Source organism: Bombina bombina, chromosome 8, assembly GCF_027579735.1.
Source record: "Bombina bombina isolate aBomBom1 chromosome 8, aBomBom1.pri, whole genome shotgun sequence".
In the NCBI taxonomy this organism is placed as follows: domain Eukaryota; kingdom Metazoa; phylum Chordata; class Amphibia; order Anura; family Bombinatoridae; genus Bombina; species Bombina bombina.
Window position 1 is genome coordinate 77620799 of NC_069506.1, and position 23663 is coordinate 77644461.

At 35.9% G+C, this 23663-nt stretch overlaps 1 protein-coding gene across 1 annotated transcript in view; it reads left to right on the top strand.

Annotated features, from left to right (window-relative positions):
* LOC128638460 (trichohyalin) overlaps window positions 1-23663 on the top strand; it is a 395299-nt gene that overhangs the window by 296715 nt on the left and 74921 nt on the right. The window contains exon 8 of the mRNA XM_053690418.1: window positions 21568-21704. Within this exon, the coding sequence (XP_053546393.1) occupies window positions 21568-21704 (137 nt within the window). The remainder of the gene's footprint in view (window positions 1-21567; window positions 21705-23663) is intronic.

Below are 23663 nucleotides of genomic sequence, written 5' to 3' on the forward strand. Positions count from 1 at the left end.
TCTCCTTTTCTGATTCTTCATCAGGATAAGGCGGTGTTGCGAACTTCTTTTGAATTTTTACCTAAAGTTGTGAATTCCAACAACATTAGTAGAGAAATTGTGGTTCCTTCATTATGTCCTAATCCTAAGAATTCTAAGGAGAAATCGTTGCATTCTTTGGATGTTGTTAGAGCTTTGAAATATTATGTTGAAGCTACGAAATCTTTCTGTAAGACTTCTAGTCTATTTGTTATCTTTTCCGGTTCTAGGAAAGGCCAGAAAGCTTCTGCCATTTCTTTGGCATCTTGGTTGAAATCTTTAATTCATCTTGCCTATGTTGAGTCGGGTAAAATTCCGCCTCAGAGAATTACAGCTCATTCTACTAGGTCAGTATCTACTTCCTGGGCGTTTAGGAATGAAGCTTCGGTTGACCAGATCTGCAAAGCAGCAACTTGGTCCTCTTTGCATACTTTTACTAAATTCTACCATTTTGATGTATTTTCTTCTTCTGAAGCAGTTTTTGGTAGAAAAGTTCTTCAGGCAGCGGTTTCAGTTTGAATCTTCTGCTTATGTTTTTTGTTAAACTTTATTTTGGGTGTGGAGTATTTTCAGCAGGAATTGGCTGTCTTTATTTTATCCCTCCCTCTCTAGTGACTCTTGTGTGGAAAGATCCACATCTTGGGTAGTCATTATCCCATACGTCACTAGCTCATGGACTCTTGTTAATTACATGAAAGAAAACATAATTTATGTAAGAACTTACCTGATAAATTCATTTCTTTCATATTGACAAGAGTCCATGAGGCCCACCCTTTTTTGTGGTGGTTATGATTTTTTTGTATAAAGCACAATTATTCCAATTCCTTATTTTATATGCTTCGCACTTTTTTTCTTATCACCCCACTTCTTGGCTATTCGTTAAACTGATTTGTGGGTGTGGTGAGGGGTGTATTTATAGGCATTTTAAGGTTTGGGAAACTTTGCCCCTCCTGGTAGGAATGTATATCCCATACGTCACTAGCTCATGGACTCTTGTTAATATGAAAGAAATGAATTTATCAGGTAAGTTCTTACATAAATTATGTTTTTTGTTAATTCATTACTGTAAGTAGCAATATTTAATTTATGATGTAAAAAAAAAACAATATTTAAAAATGACTGCACAAAATGTTATTTCACATTGACTAGACATATGCAAAGAGGGGGGGTTAGTGGGTGTGGTGTGGGTGAGATCAAAAGGGGCGAGTAACATTTTGGGCTGGCTAGTAGCGTAGGGCTTTACATTTTAAGCCCTGATTACATGATTGGCAAGAAAAAGTGGATAGGTGATGATTTAAATTTTTTCAGCCGCATTTTTCTGACCAGCGACATTCATTACAAAGGAATTTTTCTTAAGTTGCTTGTGGCAGCCAAGCAATTTTATGTAGATTTATCTTCCTATGTAGGTAGATCCTTCAGCATATTAAGTGAGCCTAACACATTTGTTCCTAAAAGGGGCATCATATTATAGTCATTTATCTAGAGACATTTTCTGTCCTTTAAAGGGACAGTCTACACCAGAATTTTTATTGTTTAAAAAGATAGATAATCCCTTTATTACCCATTCCCACAGTTATATTAATACACGTTTTACCTCTGTGATTACCTTATATCTAAGCCTCTGCAGTCTGCTCCCTTATTTCAGTTCTTTTGACAGACTTGCAATTTAGCCAATAAGTGCTGACTCCTAGGTAATTCCACGGCTGTGAGCACAATGTTATCTATATGGCACACATAATCTAATGCCCTCTAGTTGTGAAATACTGTTAAATGCATTCAGATAAGAGGCGGCTTTCAAGGGCAAAGACATTAGCATATGAGCCTACCTAGGTTTAGCTTTCAACTAAGAATACCAAGAGAACAAAGCAAAATTGGTGATAAAAGTAAATTGGAAAGTTGTTTAAAATTACATGCCCTATCTATCTATATATATTTATATACATATATATATACATATATATATATATATATATATATATATATATATGTGTGTGTGTATATATATATATATATATATATATATATATATATATATATATATATGTGTGTGTGTGTATATATATATATATATATATATATATATATATATATATATATATATATATATATATATATGTGTGTGTATATATATATATATATATATATATATATATATGTATATATATATATGTCTGTGTGTGTGTGTGTGTGTGTGTGTGTGTGTGTGTATATATATATATATATATATATATATATATATATATATATATGTGTGTGTGTGTGTATATATATATATGTGTGTGTGTGTGTGTGTGTGTATATATATATATATATATATATATATATATATATATATATATATATAGGTGTGTGTATACCGGTGTGTGTGTGTGTATGTATATATGTATATGTAGGTGTGTGTGTGTGTATGTGTGTATATATATATATATATATATATTTATTTTATGTGTGTGTGTGTATATATGTATTACTTACTAGAGCATAACTTAATTGGAATGAGGTAAGAGGTGCGTGTTTGGGAGAGCCTTATGTGGCACACCATAGCCACCTTTTCTGTAAAGAAGTATTTATACATCTTACTACTAAACCTGCCTTTTTTGTGGAATAACTTAAAGGGACAGTTTACTATAGAATTGTTATTGTTTAAAAAGATAGATAATTCCTTTAGTACCCATTCCCCAGTGTTGCATAACCTCTGCAGACTGCCCCCTTATCTCAGTGCTTTTGACAGACATGCAGTTTTGCCAATCAGTGCAGACTCCTAAATAACTCCACGGGAGTGAGCACAATGCTATCTATATGACACAAGTAAACTAGTACTGTCTAAATCTGAAAAACTTTCAAAATGCTCTGAGCTAAGAGGCGGTTTTCAACGATTTAGAAATCAGTTTGAGCCTACCTAGGTTTAGCTTTTCAAAAATACCACCAGGGGAACAAAGCAAATTTAATGATAAAAGTCAATTGGAAAGTTGTTTAAAATTGCATGATTTATCTGAATCATGAAAGTTTAATTTTGACTAGACTGTCCCTTTAACCGTTTCAGTGCTAACGACAGCTCTGAGCCGTCGCAGAGTTTCCCACTCTGGTGCTAACGACGGCTCAGAGCGGGCGCTAGCACTCTCCCACCTTAAGGGAGATCTGGGGGCTCCCACCCCCTCTACCCTGGCGATCGGGTCTGTATAGTGACAGGCATCGCCAGGGCTTCACATTAGGCGCGGTGACGTCACGCGCAATGACGTGATGACGTCAACGCGCAACTTTATTTAGAAATGACAATGTTAAGTATAGGAAAAGGGGGCATGCTGCTTAGATGCCTGTATCTCAGGCATCTAAGCAGCTGCAGACCCCCCAAGACCCACCGTTGGAAAGGTAATCGCATAATCTTTCCAACAGTGTAATTCTTGGGGATCTGCAAAAAAAAAAAAAAGTAAAAAAAAAATATTATAACAAATAAAAACAAGCCTTAAAACAGCTTAGCACCCAGGTGGGAAAGTGCTTAGCACACAAAGGGTATAGTTTTTTTGCAATATGTATGCATTACTTTTTTTGCAGCTAAAGTTGCTAAAATTGAGAATGAACTTACCATGTTGTCATTTCCTGTTATGAACTGTATGATATTATAGTATTATTATTTTTTAACACAGCTGAATATATTTCGCTCCATAGCCAGCTGTTGTACATGTATAGAGTCATCTACTTTAGCTACCAGAAACCACTGGTTGTGGCATTACTATCTGTGCACAGTATATTGTTTTCTGTTTCACTTTAGCAGAAATAAGGCAACTTGCATGGGAAACTTAGTAATAGGGACAGTCAAGTCCAAAAAAACTTTCATGATTTAAAGGGACAGTCAAGTCCAAAAAAAACTCATGTTTCAAATAGGGCATGCAATTTTAATCAACTTTCCAATTTACTTTTATCACCAATTTTGCTTGTTCTTTTGGTATTCTTAGTTGAAAGCTAAACCTAGGAGGTTCATATGCTAATTTCTTAGACCTTGAAGGCCGCCTCTAATCTAAATGCATTTTGATAGTTTTTCACGACTAGAGGGCATTAGTTCACATGTTTCATATAGATAACATTGAGCTCATGCACGTGAATTTACCATGGAGACAGCTATGATTGGCTAAAGTGCAAGTCTGTCAGAAGAACTGAAATAAGGGGGCAGTCTGTTGAGGCTTAGATACAAGGTAATTAAAGAGGTAAAACAAGTATAATTATAACTGTGTTGGTTATGCAAAACTGGGGAATTGGTAATTAAGGGATTATCTATCTTTTAAAACAACAAAAATTTTGGTGTTGACTGTCACTTTTAAATAGGGAATGTAATTTTAAACAACTTTCCAATTTACTTTTATCACCAATTTTGCTTTGTTCTTTTGGTATTCTTAGTTGAAAGCTAAACCTAGGATGTTCATATGCTAATTTCTTAGACCTTGAAGACTGCCTCTAATCTGAATGCATTTTGACCACTAGAGGGCATTAGTTCATGTGTTTCATATAGATAACATTGATCTTATGCACGTGAAGTTACCCTGGAGTGAGCACTGATTGGCTAAAATGCAAGTCTGTCAAAATAACTGAAACAAGGGGGCAGTCTGCAGAGGCTTAGATACAAGGTAATCACAGAGGTAAAAAGTGTATTTATATAACAGTTGGTTATGCAAAACTGGGGAATAGTTAAAGGGATTATCTTTCTTTTTAAACAGCAAAAAAACTGGTATTGACTGTCCCTTTAAGGCAGCAAACAACTTGTGTAAGTTTCAGCTGCAGGACCTAGTTTGCCAAGGTAACTCAGGCTGTGCAGGAATTGTAATCAACTACAGAGTACGTCTATCACTACACTTTATTTCTGCTAATGTAAACAGAAAACTGTTTCCTTCATTTCTGTGTGTAGTATACACAGGTACTATTTACCTATTTGTGTACAGGTAGTACAGCCAGTGGTGCCTGGTAGCTGAGTAGTTGGTTCTGTGAATGTGATACAGCTGCTTAGGGAGCGTAGGGGAAAAAAAAGTGAGCTGTGTGAAGAAGGAACAATACTATAGCATCAGCCAGCTCATAACATGAAATGACAACACAGGCAAGCTCACACTCCAATTTTAACAACATTTTTAATGCATATATACTGCAAAAAAAAAAAAAAAATCTCTTTTTTTCAAATATTGTAGTTTTTTGGCTATAGTGTCCCTTTAATATACTTGAAAGTTTCTATGATACAAACTTCTTCCCTTCTCTAATCTAAGCTACACATATTCAGGCCATGAAATCTTTATCTTTCATCAGACGGTGAAAGTCTACTATTCATCATCAAGTGTGGAAATTCCCCTTCTGACCACTATGAGGATACAATAGATACCCCAACACTTCAGAACTTCAAATCCCTCCCACTTCCCATGATCCCATGAGTAAGGTAAAATTTGAAGTTCAGATCTACTCATCATTGAGAGGGGTTCTATAATTGATCTAAGACCAATTTCCTCCTTGCAGTTCTTTGTAGGTCAGAGGGGTAGACAAGGAGTTATTAGCCAGGGAGTGAATGATCTTCCTAACCAAATTTCACTGGCCTCCTAGTTTAAATGTGGACATGTCAACCAATCCCCTGGGCTACAGTGAGCTCCTCCTTGTGGGATCCTTGTGAAATATGGATTTCTTTCATGTAATTAGCAAGAGTCCATGAGCTAGTGACGTATGGGATATACATTCCTACCAGGAGGGGCAAAGTTTCCCAAACCTTAAAATGCCTATAAATACACCCCTCACCACACCCACAATTCAGTTTTACAAACTTTGCCTCCTATGGAGGTGGTGAAGTAAGTTTGTGCTAGATTCTACGTTGATATGCGCTCCGCAGCAAGTTGGAGCCCGGTTTTCCTCTCAGCGTGCAGTGAATGTCAGAGGGATGTGAGGAGAGTATTGCCTATTTGAATGCAGTGATCTCCTTCTACGGGGTCTATTTCATAGGTTCTCTGTTATCGGTCGTAGAGATTCATCTCTTACCTCCCTTTTCAGATCGACGATATACTCTTATTTATATACCATTACCTCTGCTGATTCTCGTTTCAGTACTGGTTTGGCTTTCTACAAACATGTAGATGAGTGTCCTGGGGTAAGTAAATCTTATTTTCTGTGACACTCTAAGCTATGGTTGGGCACTTTGTTTATAAAGTTCTAAATATATGTATTCAAACATTTATTTGCCTTGACTCAGAATGTTCAACATTCCTTATTTTCAGACAGTCAGTTTCATATTTGGGATAATGCATTTGAATCAATCATTTTTTTCTTACCTTAAAAAATTTGACTTTTTTTCCCTGTGGGCTGTTAGGCTCGCGGGGGCTGAAAATGCTTCATTTTATTGCATCATTCTTGGCGCTGACTTTTTTGGCGCAAAAAATCTTTTCTGTTTCCGGCGTCATACGTGTCGCCGGAAGTTGCGTCATTTTTGACGTCCTTTTGCGCCAAAGATGTCGGCGTTCCGGATGTGGCGTCATTTTTGGCGCCAAAAGCATTTAGGCGCCAAATAATGTGGGCGTCTTGTTTGGCGCTAAAAAAATATGGGCGTCGCTTTTGTCTCCACATTATTTAAGTCTCATTATTTATTGCTTCTGGTTGCTAGAAGCTTGTTCACTGGCATTTTTTTCCCATTCCTGAAACTGTCATTTAAGGAATTTGATCAATTTTGCTTTATATGTTGTTTTTTCTATTACATATTGCAAGATGTTCCACGTTGCAACTGAGTCAGAAGATACTTCAGGAAAATCACTGCCCGGTGCTGGAGCTACCAAGCTAAGTGTATCTGCTATAAATATTTGGTATCTGTTTCTCCAGCTGTTGTTTGTATTGCATGTCATGACAAACTTATTAATGCAGATAAAATTTCCTTTAGTACTGTTACATTACCTGTTGCTGTTCCGTCAACATCTAATTTTCAGAGTGTTCCTGATAAACATAAGAGATTTTATTTTTTAAATCCATTTAGAAGGCTATGTCTGTTATTTCTCCTTCTAGTTTACATAAAAGTCTTTTAAAACTTCTCTTTTTTCAGATGAATTTTTAAATGAACATCATCATTCTGATACTGATAATGGTTCTTCTGGTTCAGAGGTTTCTGTCTCAGAGGTTGATGCTGATAAATCTTTGTATTTGTTCAAGATGGAATTTATTCGTTCTTTATTTAAAGAAGTATTAATTGCTTTAGAAATAGAGGATTCTGGTCCTCTTGATACTAAATCTAAACGTTTAATTAAGGTTTTTAAATCTCCTGTAGTTATTCCAGAAGTGTTTAATCTCCCTGATGCTATTTCTGAAGTAATTTCCAGGGAATGGAACAATTTGGGTAATTCTTTTACTCCTTCTAAACGTTTAAGCAATTATATCCTGTGCCATCTGACAGATTAGAGTTTTTTGGGACAAAATCCCTAAGGTTATGGGGCTGTCTCTACTCCTGCTAAATGTACTACTATTCCTACGGCAGATAGTACTTCATTTAAGGATCCTTTAGATAGGAAAATTGAATCCTTTCTAAGAAAAGCTTACTTATGTTCAGGTAATCTTCTTAGACCTGCTATATTTTTAGCGGATGTTGCTGCAGCTTCAACTTTTTGGTTAGAAGTTTTAGCGCAACAAGTAACAGATCATAATTTTATAGCATTATTATTATTCTATAACATGCTAATAATTTTATTGGTGATACCATCTTTTGATATCATTAGAGTTGATGTCAGGTATATGTCTCTAGCTATTTTAGCTAGAAAAGCTTTATGGATTAAACTTGGAATGCTGATATGTCTTCTAAGTCAACTTTGCTTTCCCTTTCTTTCCAGGGTAATAAATTATTATCTCAACTGTTTCTGGAAGGAAGGGAACTTTTTTACCAAAGGATAAAAAATCCAAGGTAAATTTAGGTTTAATAATCATTTTTCGTTCTTTTCCTCACAACAAGGAACAAAAGCCTGATCCTTCATCCTCAGGAGCGGTATCAGTTTGGAAACTATTTCCAGTTTGGAATATATCCAAGCCTTATAGAAACCTATAGCCAGCTCCTAAGTACCCATGAAGGTGCGGCCCTTTTTCCAGTTCAGCTGGTATGGGGCAGATTACGTTTTCTTCAAAGAAATTTGGATCAATTCCGTTCTCAATCTCTGGTTTCAGAACATTGTTTCAGAAAGGTACATAATTGGCTTCAAGTTAAGGCCTCCTGCTAAGAGATTTTTTTCTTTCCCGTGTCCCAGTTAACACAGCAAAGGCTCAGCATTTCTGAAATGTGTTTCAGATCTAGAGTTGGCTGGAGTAATTATGCCAGTTCCAGTTCTGGAACAGGGGCTGGGGTTTTATTTTATCTCTTCATTGTACCAAAGAAGGTCAATTCCTTCAGACCAGTTCCGGATCTATCAATATTGAATCGTTATGTAAGGATACCAACATTCAAGATGGTTACTGTAGGACTATCCTGCCTTTTGTTTAGCAAGGGCATTATATGTCTACAATAGATTTACAGGATGTGTATCTGCATATTCCGATTCATCCAGATCACTTTTAGTGTCTGAGATTCTCTTTTTAGACAAGCATTACCAGTTTTGTGGCTCTACCGTTTGGCCTAGCCTCAGTTCCAAGAATTTTTTTCAAAGGTTCTCGGTGCCCTTCTTTCTGTAATCAGAGAACAGGGTTTTGGTATTTCCTTATTTGGACGATATCTTGGTACTTGCTCAGTCTTCTCATTTTCGAAGAATCTAATACGAATCGACTTGTGTTGTTTCTTCAAGTTCATGGTTGGAGGATCAATTTACCAATCAGTTCATTGATTCCTCAGACAAGGGTAACCTTTTTAGGTTTCTAGATAGATTCAGTGTCTATGACTCTGTCCTTGTCAGACAAGAGAAGTTTAACATTGATATCAGCTTGTCAAAACCTTCAGTCACAATCATTCCCTTTGGTAGCCTTATGCATGGAAATTTTAGGTCTTAGGACTACCGCATCAGATGCGATCTCCTTTGCTCCTTTTCACATGCGACCTCTTCAGCTCTGTATGCTGAACCAATGGTGCAGGGATTACTCAAAGATATCTCAATTAATATCTTTAAACCGATTATACGACACTCTCTGACATGGTGGACAGATCACCATCGTTTAGTTCAGGGGGCTTCTTTGTTCTTCCGACCTGGACTATAATCTCAACAGATGCAAGTCTTACAGGTTGGGGAGCTGTGTGGGGGTATCTGACGGCACAAGGGGTTTGGGAATCTCAGGAGGTGAGATTTCCGATCAATATTTTGGAACTCCGTGCAATTTTCAGAGCTCTTCAGTCTTGGCCTTTTCTGAAGAGAGAGTTGTTCATTTGTTTTCAGATAGACAATGTCACAACTGTGGCATACATCAATCATCAAGGAGGGACTCACAGTCCTCTGGCTATGAAAGAAGTATCTCGTATTTTGGTTTGGGCGGAATCCAGCTCCTGTCTAATCTCTGCGGTTCATATCCCAGGTATGGACAATTGGAAAGCGGATTATCTCAGTCGCCAAACGTTGCACCTGGGCGAATGGTCTTCACCCAGAGGTATTTCCTCAGATTGTTCAAATGTGGGAATTCCCAGAAATAGATCTGATGGCTTCTCATCTAAACAAGAAACTTACCTGGTATCTGTCCGGATCCCGGGATCCTCGGGCGGAGGCAGTGGATGCATTATCTCTTCCTTACAAGTGTCATCCTGCCTATATCTTTCCGCCTCTAGTTCTTCTTCCAAGGGTATTCTCCAATATTCTAAAGGAATGCTCATTTGTCCTGCTGGTAGCTCCAGCATGGCCTCACAGGTTTTGGTATGCGGATCTTGTCCGGATGGCCTCTTGCCAGCTGTGGACTCTTCCGTTAAGACCAGTCTTTCTGTCTCAAGGTTCTTTTTTCCATCAGGATCTCAAAACCTTAATTTTAAGGTATGGAGTTTGAACGCTTGATTCTTGGTCAAAGAGGTTTCTCTGACTCTGTGATTGATACTATGTGACAGGCTCGTAAATCTGTATCTAGAGAGATATATTATAGAGTCTGGAAGACTTATTTTTCTTCAGGATGGTTTAGATAAAGGTTTGTCCGCAAGTTCCTTGAAAGACAAATCTCTGCTCTTTCTGTTCTTTTTCACAGAAGGATTGCTAATCTTCCTGATATTCATTGTTTTGTACAACCTTTGGTTCGTATAAAACCTGTCATTTTCTCCTCCTTGGAGTTTGAATTTGGTTCTGGGGGCTCTTCAAGCTCCTCCGTTTGAACCTATGCATTCATTGGACATTAAATTACTTTCTTGGAAAGTTTTGTTCCTTTTGGCAATCTCTTCTGCCAGAAGAGTTTCTGAATTATCTGCTCTTTCTTGTGAGTCTCCTTTTCTGATTTTTCATCAGGATAAGGCGGTGTTGCGAACTTCTTTTGAATTTTTACCTAAAGTTGTGAATTCCAACAACATTAGTAGAGACATTGTGGTTCCTTCATTATGTCCTAATCCTAAGAATTCTAAGGAGAAATCGTTGCATTCTTTGGATGTTGTTAGAGCTTTGAAATATTATGTTGAAGCTACTAAGTCTTTCCGAAAGACTTCTAGTTTATTTGTTATCTTTTCCGGTTCTAGAAAAGGCCAGAAAGCTTCTGCCATTTCTTTGGCATCTTGGTTGAAATCTTTAATTAATCTTGCCTATGTTGAGTCGGGTAAAACTCCGCCTCAGAGGATTACTGCTCATTCTACTAGGTCAGTTTCTACTTCCTGGGCATTTAGGAATGAAGCTTCGATTGATCAGATTTGCAAAGCAGCAACTTGGTCCTCTTTGCATACTTTTACTAAATTCTACCATTTTGATGTATTTTCTTCTTCTGAAGCAGTTTTTGGTAGAAAAGTACTTCAGGCAGCGGTTTCAGTTTGAATCTTCTGCTTATGTTTTTCATTAAACTTTATTTTGGGTGTGGATTATTTTCAGCAGGAATTGGCTGTCTTTATTTTATCCCTCCCTCTCTAGTGACTCTTGTGTGGAGAGATCGACATCTTGGGTAATCATTAACCCATACGTCACTAGCTCATGGACTCTTGCTAATTACATGAAAGAAAACATAATTTATGTAAGAACTTACCTGATAAATTCATTTCTTTCATATTAGCAAGAGTCCATGAGGCCCGCCCTTTTTTTGTGGTGGTTATGATTTTTGTATAAAGCACAATTATTCCAATTCCTTATTTTTTATGCTTTCGCACTTTATCACCCCACTTCTTGGCTATTCGTTAAACTGAATTGTGGGTGTGGTGAGGGGTGTATTTATAGGCATTTTAAGGTTTGGGAAACTTTGCCCCTCCTGGTAGGAATGTATATCCCATACGTCACTAGCTCATGGACTCTTGCTAATATGAAAGAAATGAATTTATCAGGTAAGTTCTTACATAAATTATGTTTTCTCCACCATTCCTCTGGTTTGTAGATTAGTTGGTTAGATCCCAACACATTACTTTAGAGACCACCCTGCAGTCCTTTTGATGATCATCCATCAAACTACTTTAGAAGTCATTTGCACATCATCGGACATCTGACGACTTCAGAATGATTATTAGATTACCTTACTGATAACTTCACAAGCATGAACAGCCAGTTAATGACTCTAGAGTCATCTCATTTAAATATGTTGGCCTGTGGGCATACTTCAGGAGGGCTTATGATAACTATTCTGTAGTCATCGATTACTTCAGAATGACTCCAGGAAGATCATCCTTTTTGACTAGTGCTTCTCACAGCCTGTGACAGAAGCAGTGCACACTCACAGATCAGTGATATTGTCAACTTTTTTACTGCTGTATATTTTGCTTCAGGTTAGTGTGCATGATACATCAAGTGAGTGTTACATTGTTGTACACAGTTTTACAGTTACACAAAATATATTTAAAAAAGCACTCAATAATAATATAGAGCAATGCAGCCTCAGCAAAAATGGACAGCTCCTGCTCTGTACCGTGCACCCTTACCTGAAGCACGTTATACAGCTGTAGAATAAAAAAAGAAAGGGGCAATATTACTGATCTGTGAGTATGCACAGCTTCTGTCACAGGCTGTGAGAATACCTTAGCTCCAAGATGGCGGCCTCCAGTTAAAAGAGGTGGAGCTTCAGTATCTGGCACAGAGGCTGCGGACATCAATCCGCTCAATCTCATACGATCGTGTTGATTGACTCCCCCTGCTAGTGGCCGATTGGCTGCAAATCTGCAGTGGGGACGACATTGCACAAGTAGTTCACCAGAACTGCTTGTGCAATGTTAAATGCCGACAGCGTATGCTGTCGGCATTCAGTGATGTCTCTCGGACATGATCCGCTGAGCGAATCATGTCGGACAGACATTTGATAAATCGGCCCCTAAGTGTCAAATTTTTGTGACCTTAAAGCAATGGGCTCCAATGGTTTCCTTCTCTGCTGAGGTCAATCAGAGGCAGTTATAAATGGTTTATTATGTTGTGCTAATGACTGTATGGTATATTAAGCTGCTGGGCACAACTACCATAAAATGGTTACTACTCATTATGTTGTTGCATTTCGACCTGTTTTTGTAGCTCTTTCAAATTCGTTCTCCTTTTTTAATAGCTTAAAGGGACAGTAAACACCAGAATTTTTGTTGTTTAAAAAGGTAAATAATCCCTTTATTACCCATTCCCCAGTTTTGCATAACCAACCATTATAATAATATACTTTCTACCTCTGTGATTACCTTGTATCTATGCCTCTACAAACTGCCCCCTTATTTCAGTTCTTTTGACAAATTTGCATTTTTAGCCAATCAGTGCTGACTCCTAGGAGCTTCACGTGCCTGAGCTCAATGTTATCTATGTGAAACACATGAACTAACGTCCTCTAGTGGTGAAAAACTGTCAAAATGCTTTCAGATTAGAGGCGGCCTTCAAGGTCTAAGAAATTAGCATATGAACCTCCTAGGTTTAGCTTTCAACTAAGAATATCAAGAGAACAAAGCAAAATTGGTAATAAAAGTAAATTGGGAAGTTGTTTATAATTACATTCCCTATTTAAATCATGAACTATCCCTTTAAATAGAGGCGGCGGACAAGTTATGGAGCAGCGGTCTTAAGAAGTCTCTCGCGGAAACAGGGGCATCAGGGGCCATTGATAAAGCAGCCCCTTATTGTTTTCAATAATTAAACAGCTAATATAATACATATTGATATTATTCTCAGGCTAATATTTGCTAATTCTCTCTCAGACTAATTCTCAGGTTAGTCATTTTTTATTCTTCCTTTTAAATCCAAGATACATAATTTCGCACCTTGCGATGTTGGGACAATATCAAATTATTTACAAAAATCTATATAAACTGTATCCCCCCCCCCAATCTGTTCTGCTTAGGGATGGGCAAATGTGGCTAAATCGAATGGTAGAACCCATATTCCTTTCGATATGCGTTTTATACAATCGAATAATATCAGTAAGAAAGAGAAATTCTTTAAAATTAAAAAAAAAAAAAATGTTTTTGATTTTCGAATGTTGGCTTTTGGTTTCAAATTTTGCTTTTTGAATCAAATGTTGCTTTCAAATTTGAATGTTGCTTTTGATTTTGAATATTAATTTGTTATAGTGGTTATCCTTACATACTTACTGTTACTTGGATGCCTTGTTTGCTGCTTCTTTCCTGCTGGCGCTGATGCAGAGTTTCTGGATACACCTCAGTCACATGACCGCAAGCTTCTGTCGTCAGCGCAAAGCTCTCCAAAACATTGCGCATGCGTTAGGTACCCAGAGTAAGTGCGCATGCATTGGGAAACGGCAATCTATCCAGAAATACAGTTATAGTGAAAACCCAGGTTGCCCACCGTGATTTAGAAGCAGATTGCAACAAAACTCAATACAATTGAAAGCGCAAGGTATTTAGGCATATTTTTTTATGTATAATAAACTGTGCAATAGATTAATGATTATTTTTTTCCTTATTATCTATTTAAGTGATTGTCCATTCGTTTTCACACTTCTGAAGTCAAATTCATACTGTTCAAGAAGCAAAACGTTAAACCGTGGGCAAATATTATCTGGGCCAACAGATTTATTTACTTTTATTTAAAAAAAAAATCAAATTAAACATCATCTTTATAAAGAGAAGTGCTATTAACATTACAATTTACAGTACCATCCCATAATAGTTTTTGTTAAGACAGAACAGAAGTTATTATTGATAGGCAGTCTTTTATTCCCTTATCTCCTTTCACAAATCTATCTGTGAGAATTGTTACATTGCAGTACAATTGACTTAAAGGGCAGTAAACTTAAAAAATGTTACATTATCTTAGCAACAGTTTGAAAAATTAAAATATTTGAGAGATTTTATCCCCCAAAGTTACACTTGCCTCATTCCCTCTCCAGGCTTCTCTGATCAGGTCTTTTTTTTTTAAAAGTGGTTTGCGGCCACGCTGTCTAATCACAGCACGCCCGATCACACGATTGAACTAAATGTAGCAAGCTCCCACTCTGTTCTGGTATTGAGAGCGTGCTACATTTAGTTCAGTAGCGTGATCGGGCGTGCTGTGATTAGACAGCGCGCCTGTGAACCGCTTTTGAAAAGAAGACCCGATCAGAAGATCCTGGAGAGGAAACGTAAAGTGTAACTTTTGGGGATAAAATCTCTCAAATCTTTTGATTTTTCAAGCTTTTGCTGAGATAATATTACCTAATTCTGCACGGTGTTTACTTATGTTTACTGTCTCTTTAATGATGACTCAAAAATTTGATTATTTTTTTTAGAGAGAAATGTAATTGAATATGCTGTTCTGCTGCCATATAACCAGAATACAATGGCTAATTATAAATAAAGCTGACCTGATTTTAATTGATCATTTGTACAGTCCATACCTACCCCATAGAGCTATAGAAGTTTCTGAAGAAAACAGATTGCTAAGGCAATTTTTAAATCTTATTATATTTTCATTTATTAAATAAAAGAACACGTGTAATGTCTCATAAGAGGAAGTGTGTTTATTGCTGTGGGTGAGCTATGGTATGTAGCCTTTAAAAATGCTAATCAAAGCTTTATTCCTTAAAACCACAAATTAAAATTTCAACATGTTGTTTGAGATTAAATTAAAAATAAATCTTTCTAGGGACAAGGTTATAACCAACTTCCCTATTATTCCATATATACTTATAATTTGTATTTTTTTAAAAAACTTTTTCAATATCTTTATATCTTTTTGTGCTGCTGCTGGCTTGTAACAATAGCATTACTTACCATTTTTACTTAAATTTTAAGCTGCTTCCATCTTCTCATCTACTGCTGTGTAGATGTTTCCAATAGCACAAATTTGCTAACCTCACACTATCAAATGGATAATGTTGTCAAAACCAAACAAACCCCGGAATTAATCTTGTGTTAAACTGAAGCAAGGAAAACAAATTTTATATATATATATATATATATATATATATATATATATATATATATATATATATTTTTTTTTTTTAACAATCAATTTCACTGTTTTTAGAAATATTGTTACATAGTAGACCACAATATAAAATGTAACAAGCAGATTATTATTAATGAGTTACTATAGTGCTGATTATTAAACTATATCTTGAACGGTCTACACATAATTTGCTGAATGACTTTGATCCCAGAGATACAAAAAAAAAACTTGCAGATTTTTGCTAGAAAGTGATTTTTTTTTATTGGAAGTAATCAATACAATTTGAAATCCCTTTAAAGGGACACTGAACCCACATTTTTTCTTTCATGATTCAGATAGAGCATGCAATTTTAAGCAACTTTCTAATTTACTCCTATTATCACATTTTCTTCATTCTCTTGGTATCTTTATTTGAAATGCAAGAATGTAAGTTTAGATGCCGGCCCATTTTTGGTGAACACACTGTGTTGTTCTTGCTGATTGGTGGATAAATTCACCTACCAATAAACAAGTGCTTTCCATGGTTCTGAACCAAAAAATAGCTTAGATGCCTTCTTTTTCAAATAAAGAAAGCAAGAGAACGAAGAACATTTGATAATAGGTGTAAATTAGAAAGTTGCTTAAATTTGCATGCTCTATCTGAATCACAAAAGAAAAAAAATGGGTTCAGTGTCCCTTTAATTTCCATGAGGACTGGGTGGGGAGCACTCAAGAGAGCTGTGAGTTGGACTGTGACTGTGACTATAGTAAATATTTCAATGTATTGTTTCAAAATTATTTCAAGAATATTTCAATAGAATGTTCCCCTAAAGTTTGTTTCAGTAGATGATATGCATGTGCATATGTTGTATAAAAAGCTTTCCATGTTGAAAATGTGAATGCGTAAAAAAATACTGTGAAAAAATTATTTTAGAAAACTTGTGTTAAATTTTTTAAGAAAAACTGGTGAAAAAAAAGGGGGTTTGTTCTTCTGGTGGCAACAATAAAATTATTTAGTGGCAGTTAAGTTATAAAGTGGAATTAACAATATAATTATTTAGTTGCAATAAACGTATACATATATTTATATATATGTTTTAATCCATACGCACAGATTGCTGTCTTTAGAATTAGATAGTGGATTTGTGTAGTAAAAAGACTCTCCTATTTTATATAGTTTTTGTGTTCTATGGTGACGTAGATTAGTTAATGCAATAGGTTATAAATATGAAGTACTATGTCTATGGTAAATGATAGAGATAGACAAATGTATGAAGTACTATGTCTATGGTAAATGATAGAGATAGACAAATGTATGAAGTACTATGTCTATGGTAAATGATAGAGATAGACAAATGTATGAAGTACTATGTCTATGGTAAATGATAGAGATAGACAAATGTATGAAGTACTATGTCTATGGTAAATGATAGAGATAGACAAATGTATGAAGTACTATGTCTATGGTAAATGATAGAGATAGACAAATGTATGAAGTACTATGTCTATGGTAAATGATAGAGATAGACAAATGTATGAAGTACTATGTCTATGGTAAATGATAGAGATAGACAAATGTATGAAGTACTATGTCTATGGTAAATGATAGAGATAGACAAATGTATGAAGTACTATGTCTATGGTAAATGATAGAGATAGACAAATGTATGAAGTACTATGTCTATGGTAAATGATAGAGATAGACAAATGTATGAAGTACTATGTCTATGGTAAATGATAGAGATAGACAAATGTATGAAGTACTATGTCTATGGTAAATGATAGAGATAGACAAATGTATGAAGTACTATGTCTATGGTAAATGATAGAGATAGACAAATGTATGAAGTACTATGTCTATGGTAAATGATAGAGATAGACAAATGTATGAAGTATATTTTACTTAAAACTCTGATTTAGCCGAAGTAAGCATATATAAAAAATCATAACATATAGATTGAGCATACATATTAGTGCATAATAAAAAGTCCGGGTATTAGATATCCATCTATGATGTATATCGGAAAAGGTTGTTCCTAAGTTGTGGCCACAACTGTTACACGTTATATCCAAAATGTTCCTTGACAAATTATAAAAAATAGCAGCTGGACTCCCCCTAACCGGACCTCCGATATCCCTTACCTCCGTGATGTTAACCTCCTCGTAGTTCTGTGGGTTTTAGGAACAACCTTTTCCGATATACATCATAGATGGATATCTAATACCCGGACTTTTTATTATGCTCTAATATGTATGCTCAATCTATATGTTATGATTTTTTATATATGCTTACTTCGGCTAAATCAGAGTTTTAAGTAAAATATACTTCATACATTTGTCTATGTCTATCATTTACCATAGACATATTACTTCATACATTTGTCTATGTCTATCATTTACCATAGACATATTACTTCATACATTTGTCTATCTCTATCATTTACCATAGACATATTACTTCATACATTTGTCTATCTCTATCATTTACCATAGACATAGTACTTCATACATTTGTCTATCTCTATCATTTACCATAGACATATTACTTCATACATTTGTCTATCTCTATCATTTACCATAGACATAGTACTTCATACATTTGTCTATCTCTATCATTTACCATAGACATAGTACTTCATACATTTGTCTATCTCTATCATTTACCATAGACATAGTACTTCATACATTTGTCTATCTCTATCATTTACCATAGACATAGTACTTCATACATTTGTCTATCTCTATCATTTACCATAGACATAGTACTTCATACATTTGTCTATCTCTATCATTTACCATAGACATATTACTTCAAATTTATAACCTATTGCATTAACTAATCTACGTCACCATAGAACACAAAAACTATATAAAATAGGAGAGTCTTTTTACTACACATCTCCACTATCTAATTCTAAAGACAGCAATCTGTGCGTATGGATTAAAACATATATATAAATATATGTATACGTTTATTCCACGTTGCAACTTTATTGCAGCTAAATAATTATATTGTTAATTCCACTTTATAACTTAACTGCCACTAAATAATTTTATTGTTGCCACCAGAAGAACAAACCCCCTTTTTTTTCACCAGTTTTTCTTAAAAAATTTAACACAAGTTTTCTAAAATAATTTTTTCACAGTATTTTTTTACGCATTCACATTTTCAACACGGAAAGCTTTTTATACAACATATGCACATGCATATCATCTACTGAAACAAACTTTAGGGGAACATTCTATTGAAATATTCTTGAAATAATTTTGAAACAATACATTGAAATATTTACTATAGTCACAGTCACAGTCCAACTCACAGCTCTCTTGAGTGCTCCCCACCCCCACCCAGTCCCAGGGCCGGACTGGGAATAAAAAGCAGCCCTGGAAAAATATAAAGACCAGCCCTATTTTCCGTTGAGTTGGTAGCATGCACATGCCCCATTTTTCTCAAAGGGGATTACTGGGACACTCCTTTCCCAATATTTTTTTCAGAATTAAATCATATTACTTTGTATTAAATAAAAATGTCAGATTGATGTTATATAGGCACCCTACCAACCCAGTTGCATCCATTAGTCAGCCCTTTAAATTGTAGCTTTCCAGCCCCAGCTGCTGCAGCCCACCGGGAAATCTCCTGGTATCCTGGTAGGCCAATCCGGCCCTGCCCAGTCCTTTTTGCACACAATTCTGATATTGGGAGTATATCAGACTTGGGGAAGCTAGTTGAGTCTGATCTAGCATCACTCTACACACCCTTTCTACCTTTAACTTCCATGCTCATGTTTTCCTTATTATATATGCAATTATGTATAAAGGGTAGCTGGGATCAATTAAAGGGATATAAAACCCAGAAAAATGAATGTGTGATTCAGACAGAGCATACAATTTAAAAAAACATCTAATCTACTTTGTTCCCATGGCATGCTATGTTGAAGAGACACCTAGGTATGCGCCTGAAGAACTATATGGCAGGAAATAGTGCTGCCATCTAGTGCTCTTTAAAATGGATACCATTCTTGCAAAGCTGCTGCTATAAAGTGCTCCATAAATGGGCTGACTCCTTATCATAAGTCCCTGCTTTTCAACAATGGATTCCAAGAGAATGAAGAAAAATTGATAATAGAAAGAAACTTAGAACTTTGTTTAAAATCCCATGCTCTTTCTGAATCATGAAAGAAAATGTTTTAGTTTCATATCCCTTTAAAGGGACAGTCTACACCAGAATTGTTATTGTTTTAAAAGATGGATAATCCCTTTATTACCCATTCCCCAGTTTTGCATAAACAACACAGTTATATTAATATACTTTTAACCTCTGTGATTATCTTGTATTTAAGCCTCTGCAAACTGCCCCTTTATTTCAGTTCTTTTGACAGACTTGTAGTCTAGCCAATCAGTGCCTGCTCCCAGATAACTTCACGTGCATGAGCGTAACTTCACGTGCATGAGCACAGTGTTATCTATATGAAATACGTGAACTAACACCCTCTAGTGGTGAAAAACTGTTAAAATGCATTCTGAAAAGAGGTGGCCTTCAAGGTCTAAGAAATTAGCATATGAACCTCCTAGGTTAAGCCTTCAACTAAGAATACCAAGAGAACAAAGCAAAATTGGTGATAAAAGTAAATTGGAAAATTGTTTAAAATTACATACTCTATCTGAATCATGAAAGTTTATTTTGGCCTAGACTGTCCATTTAATGAATTGCTTCATAGCATATATAAGTGGAGAAACAAACCTCTGGACGATACGGATTTGGACTACGTTTCTTGCAGAGCAGAAAACTAATATTCCTATCACTTGTTATAATTACCAGTTATATATCATTTAATTGTTTATTCCATTTTATCTTAAATGTATTTTGAATCTGGTACTCTTAGAAATTATGCTGTATCATGCCACTAGCACTTTTGATTGATTGATTGATTGATTGATTGATTTTATTGTCTCATTTTCCAAAAGTAAAAATGTCAAGTATAAGGTTCTATACCATATGGATTTAAAATAAATGTTTAACCCCTTGAGTGCTAACGACGGCTCTGAGCCATCGCAGAGTTTCCCACTCTGGTGCAAACGACGGCTCAGAGCCGGCGCTAGCACTCTCCCACCTTGAGGGAGATCTGGGGGCTCCTACAAGCTCCTACCCTGCATTGTGACAGGCATCGCCGGGACTTCACGTTATGCGCAGTGACGTTACGCTCAATGACGTTATGACGTCACCGCGCAACTTTATTTATAATTCACAATGTTAAGTATAGGAGCAGGGGGCATGCTGCTTAGAAACCTGTATCTCAGGCATCTAAGCAGCTACAGACCCCCAAGACCCACAGTTGGAAAGGCAATCGCCTAACCTTTCCAACAGTGTAAGTCTTTGGGATCTGGAAAAAAATTAAGTTAAAAAAAAAATATTTAAAGAACATAAAAAAGAAACTTAAAACAGCTTAGCACCCAGGTGGGAAAGTGCTTTGCACTCAAAGGGTGGGACAGTCTACTCTAGAATTGTTATTGCTAGATTATTGATATTGATAGATAATTCCTTTATTACCTATTCCCCAGTTTTGCATAACCAACACTGTTATATTAATACACTTTTTACCTCTGTGATTACCTTGTATCTATGCCTCTGCAGACTGCCCCCTTATCTCAGTTCTTTTGACAGACTTGCATTTTAGCCAATCAGTGCCCTTTCATTAGTAACTCTATGGGCGTGAGCACAATGTTATCTATAGGGCACACATTAACGCGCTGTAGCTGTGAAAAACTGTCAAATTCATTCAGCTAAGAAGTGGCTTTCAAGGGCTTAGAAATTAGCATATGAGCCTACCTAGGTTTAGCTTTCAACTAAGAATACCAAGAGAACAAAGCAAATTTGATAATAAAGCAAAATTGGAAAGTTGTTTAAAATAACATGCCCTATCTGAATCATAAATGTTTCATTTTGACTAGACCATCCCTTTAACCTTCCTTTATTTCATATGCCTGTCACTGTTAAAGCACTATGTAATTCTGAGTTCATTGATGATAATCTCTCTTTATAAACCATTAGTGTTTTATAATACAAAAAAAAAAAAAAAAACGGAATGCCAAAGATGAATATGATACTTTTTTGGTTACATTTTATAGTTGATGAATCTCTTCTTTCTGAAAGGTGAAGACTCCAGGCCTAGCTTTGACATTGAACCACTTGAATGGCAGATGGCAGAGTTACATGTTCAGAACCCAGAACAACTTTTACAAGATGAAGAATTGGCCCGCCAACTGCAGGAAGAGGAGGAGAAGCGTCTAGTAAGTGTGTATTCTCAGGGACCGATTCCCTACAGCTCTCTGCTCAGGCAAGATTCTGTAAAACAATCTGTCAGTGCTACGGGAACCTTCAAGGGATTTTCTAAAGGCACATTTTACCTTGAAAGCTGTGTGTATCTGAGGGGCATTACCTTTATTAATTTCTGTATATGAACAAGAGAAACACACATTATAGCCGGGCTTGACAAATCCAGGCGCTAGGGCCCTAAAATTCAGTTGATGCCACTGGATCCTTTCTAGGCCAAGCAACTGAAAACTATAAGTCCAAGCATCCCGTGCAACCAGAGGATAGGACTCTTACAATGTGATATGTTTACAGTGTGCTTTTTTTCTGAGGCTATAAAGATAATAGATATTGTTGAATCTTCATGAATCATTAAGCACACTATGAATCATCATACTCATTTTATGTATTACATTACGACAGCGTAATAACAAAAGAAGGGAAGACCACGCTCTATATTCTAGTAAAACTTACATTTATTTAGATATATACAAAAAAGACTGAAGGATGCGCAGCACTGTCAGCTTACGCATTTCGGCAATCTGCTGTAATCATAGCCTGCCATGTGCAAACCCTTAGTGACTTAAAAAAAGAATAAAAAAAACCTGATTGGTTAGCAAGAAGCGCATCAAAGTCATAACACCTGTTCAAACGGCATAGTCTGGTCAATGAATACACATTAATACAATGTAATCAATAATTAGTCACATCGGTATCACTTAATTGTGCTACATATGACACAAATATATCTACACATGGGATCTTACAAACTATACATGCATACAAGTTGTAAATCATGACCATATTGACAAAGACATGTCGACTTTGAGCAATCCTATCCATAGATAAATTAGACATAGGAAAATCTGTACTTAAATCTCCTAGTTACTCTATGTGAGTACTGTTTATAAAAATTGAGTAGGAGATTTAGTAAACACATCTAAAGTACAGCGCAATTTGAAAAGTATACTTAGCTATACACCCTGACTTAACAGAGTATGCCAAGTTATTTGATTTGATTTTGATTGATTATAAGTGAGAGCTCATAAAAACTATTTTGGAAAAACTACTGGAACCGTCCACTAAACGTTCACACAGTGAACTATATAAATAATCATTAAAACCCTCTACTTAAGAATAGGTAGCTAGGTAATGTAGATAATGAGAATATTAAAGCCATTAGAGGGAGATTATACAATGTCTAAGATCACTCCCAATAGTTGATAATGTCATATCTTGAGTAAAGGCCCTCTGGATACCTCGTTCTCAATTTGAACATCCAAAAAAATCTCTCTCTTAGCTTGGAGTTTATCCAGATCACCACCCCTCTTAGGCAACTTGACTTCCTCAATGACACAGCTTTTGAGGGTATTAAGATTGCTATTGTGTATATCGACAAAGTGGCAAACTAAGGGGGTGGATGATTTGCCCCTGCTAATTGTAGAGAGATGTTCACAGATCCTAGATTTGATATCCATTCATCACACTTGAGCATGTAAATAACATGAGTGGACATACAATTCATACATGATTTGATTGGAAAAATTTCCACCGTAATTTACGTACATTACGACAGTACAGCTCTATAACTGGAACGTCTCCATGTGCGAGTAAACTGCCCTCCCTGATACTTGCTGGTGAAGAGTGAGAGACCCTTCGGGAAGGACACTGAGCTCCGTGGTAAACACAGGGCTCCATAATATGGTACAGTTGCAGGCACAGTTAATTAATTGGTGATTTTTGTTATATGCCCTGTTGATGTTGTCATACATTTAATTAATATAACTTATCAACGATTATCTTCATGACTTTTAACTATTGAGGTACTGTTCTGCAGTATGTGCAGTTCTTACTTTTAGTTACATTTGGCAAACTATATTGACATGTTTGTTCTCACATCACATTGCTGATTTGTGTGTGTTTTTTATGAATCAAAA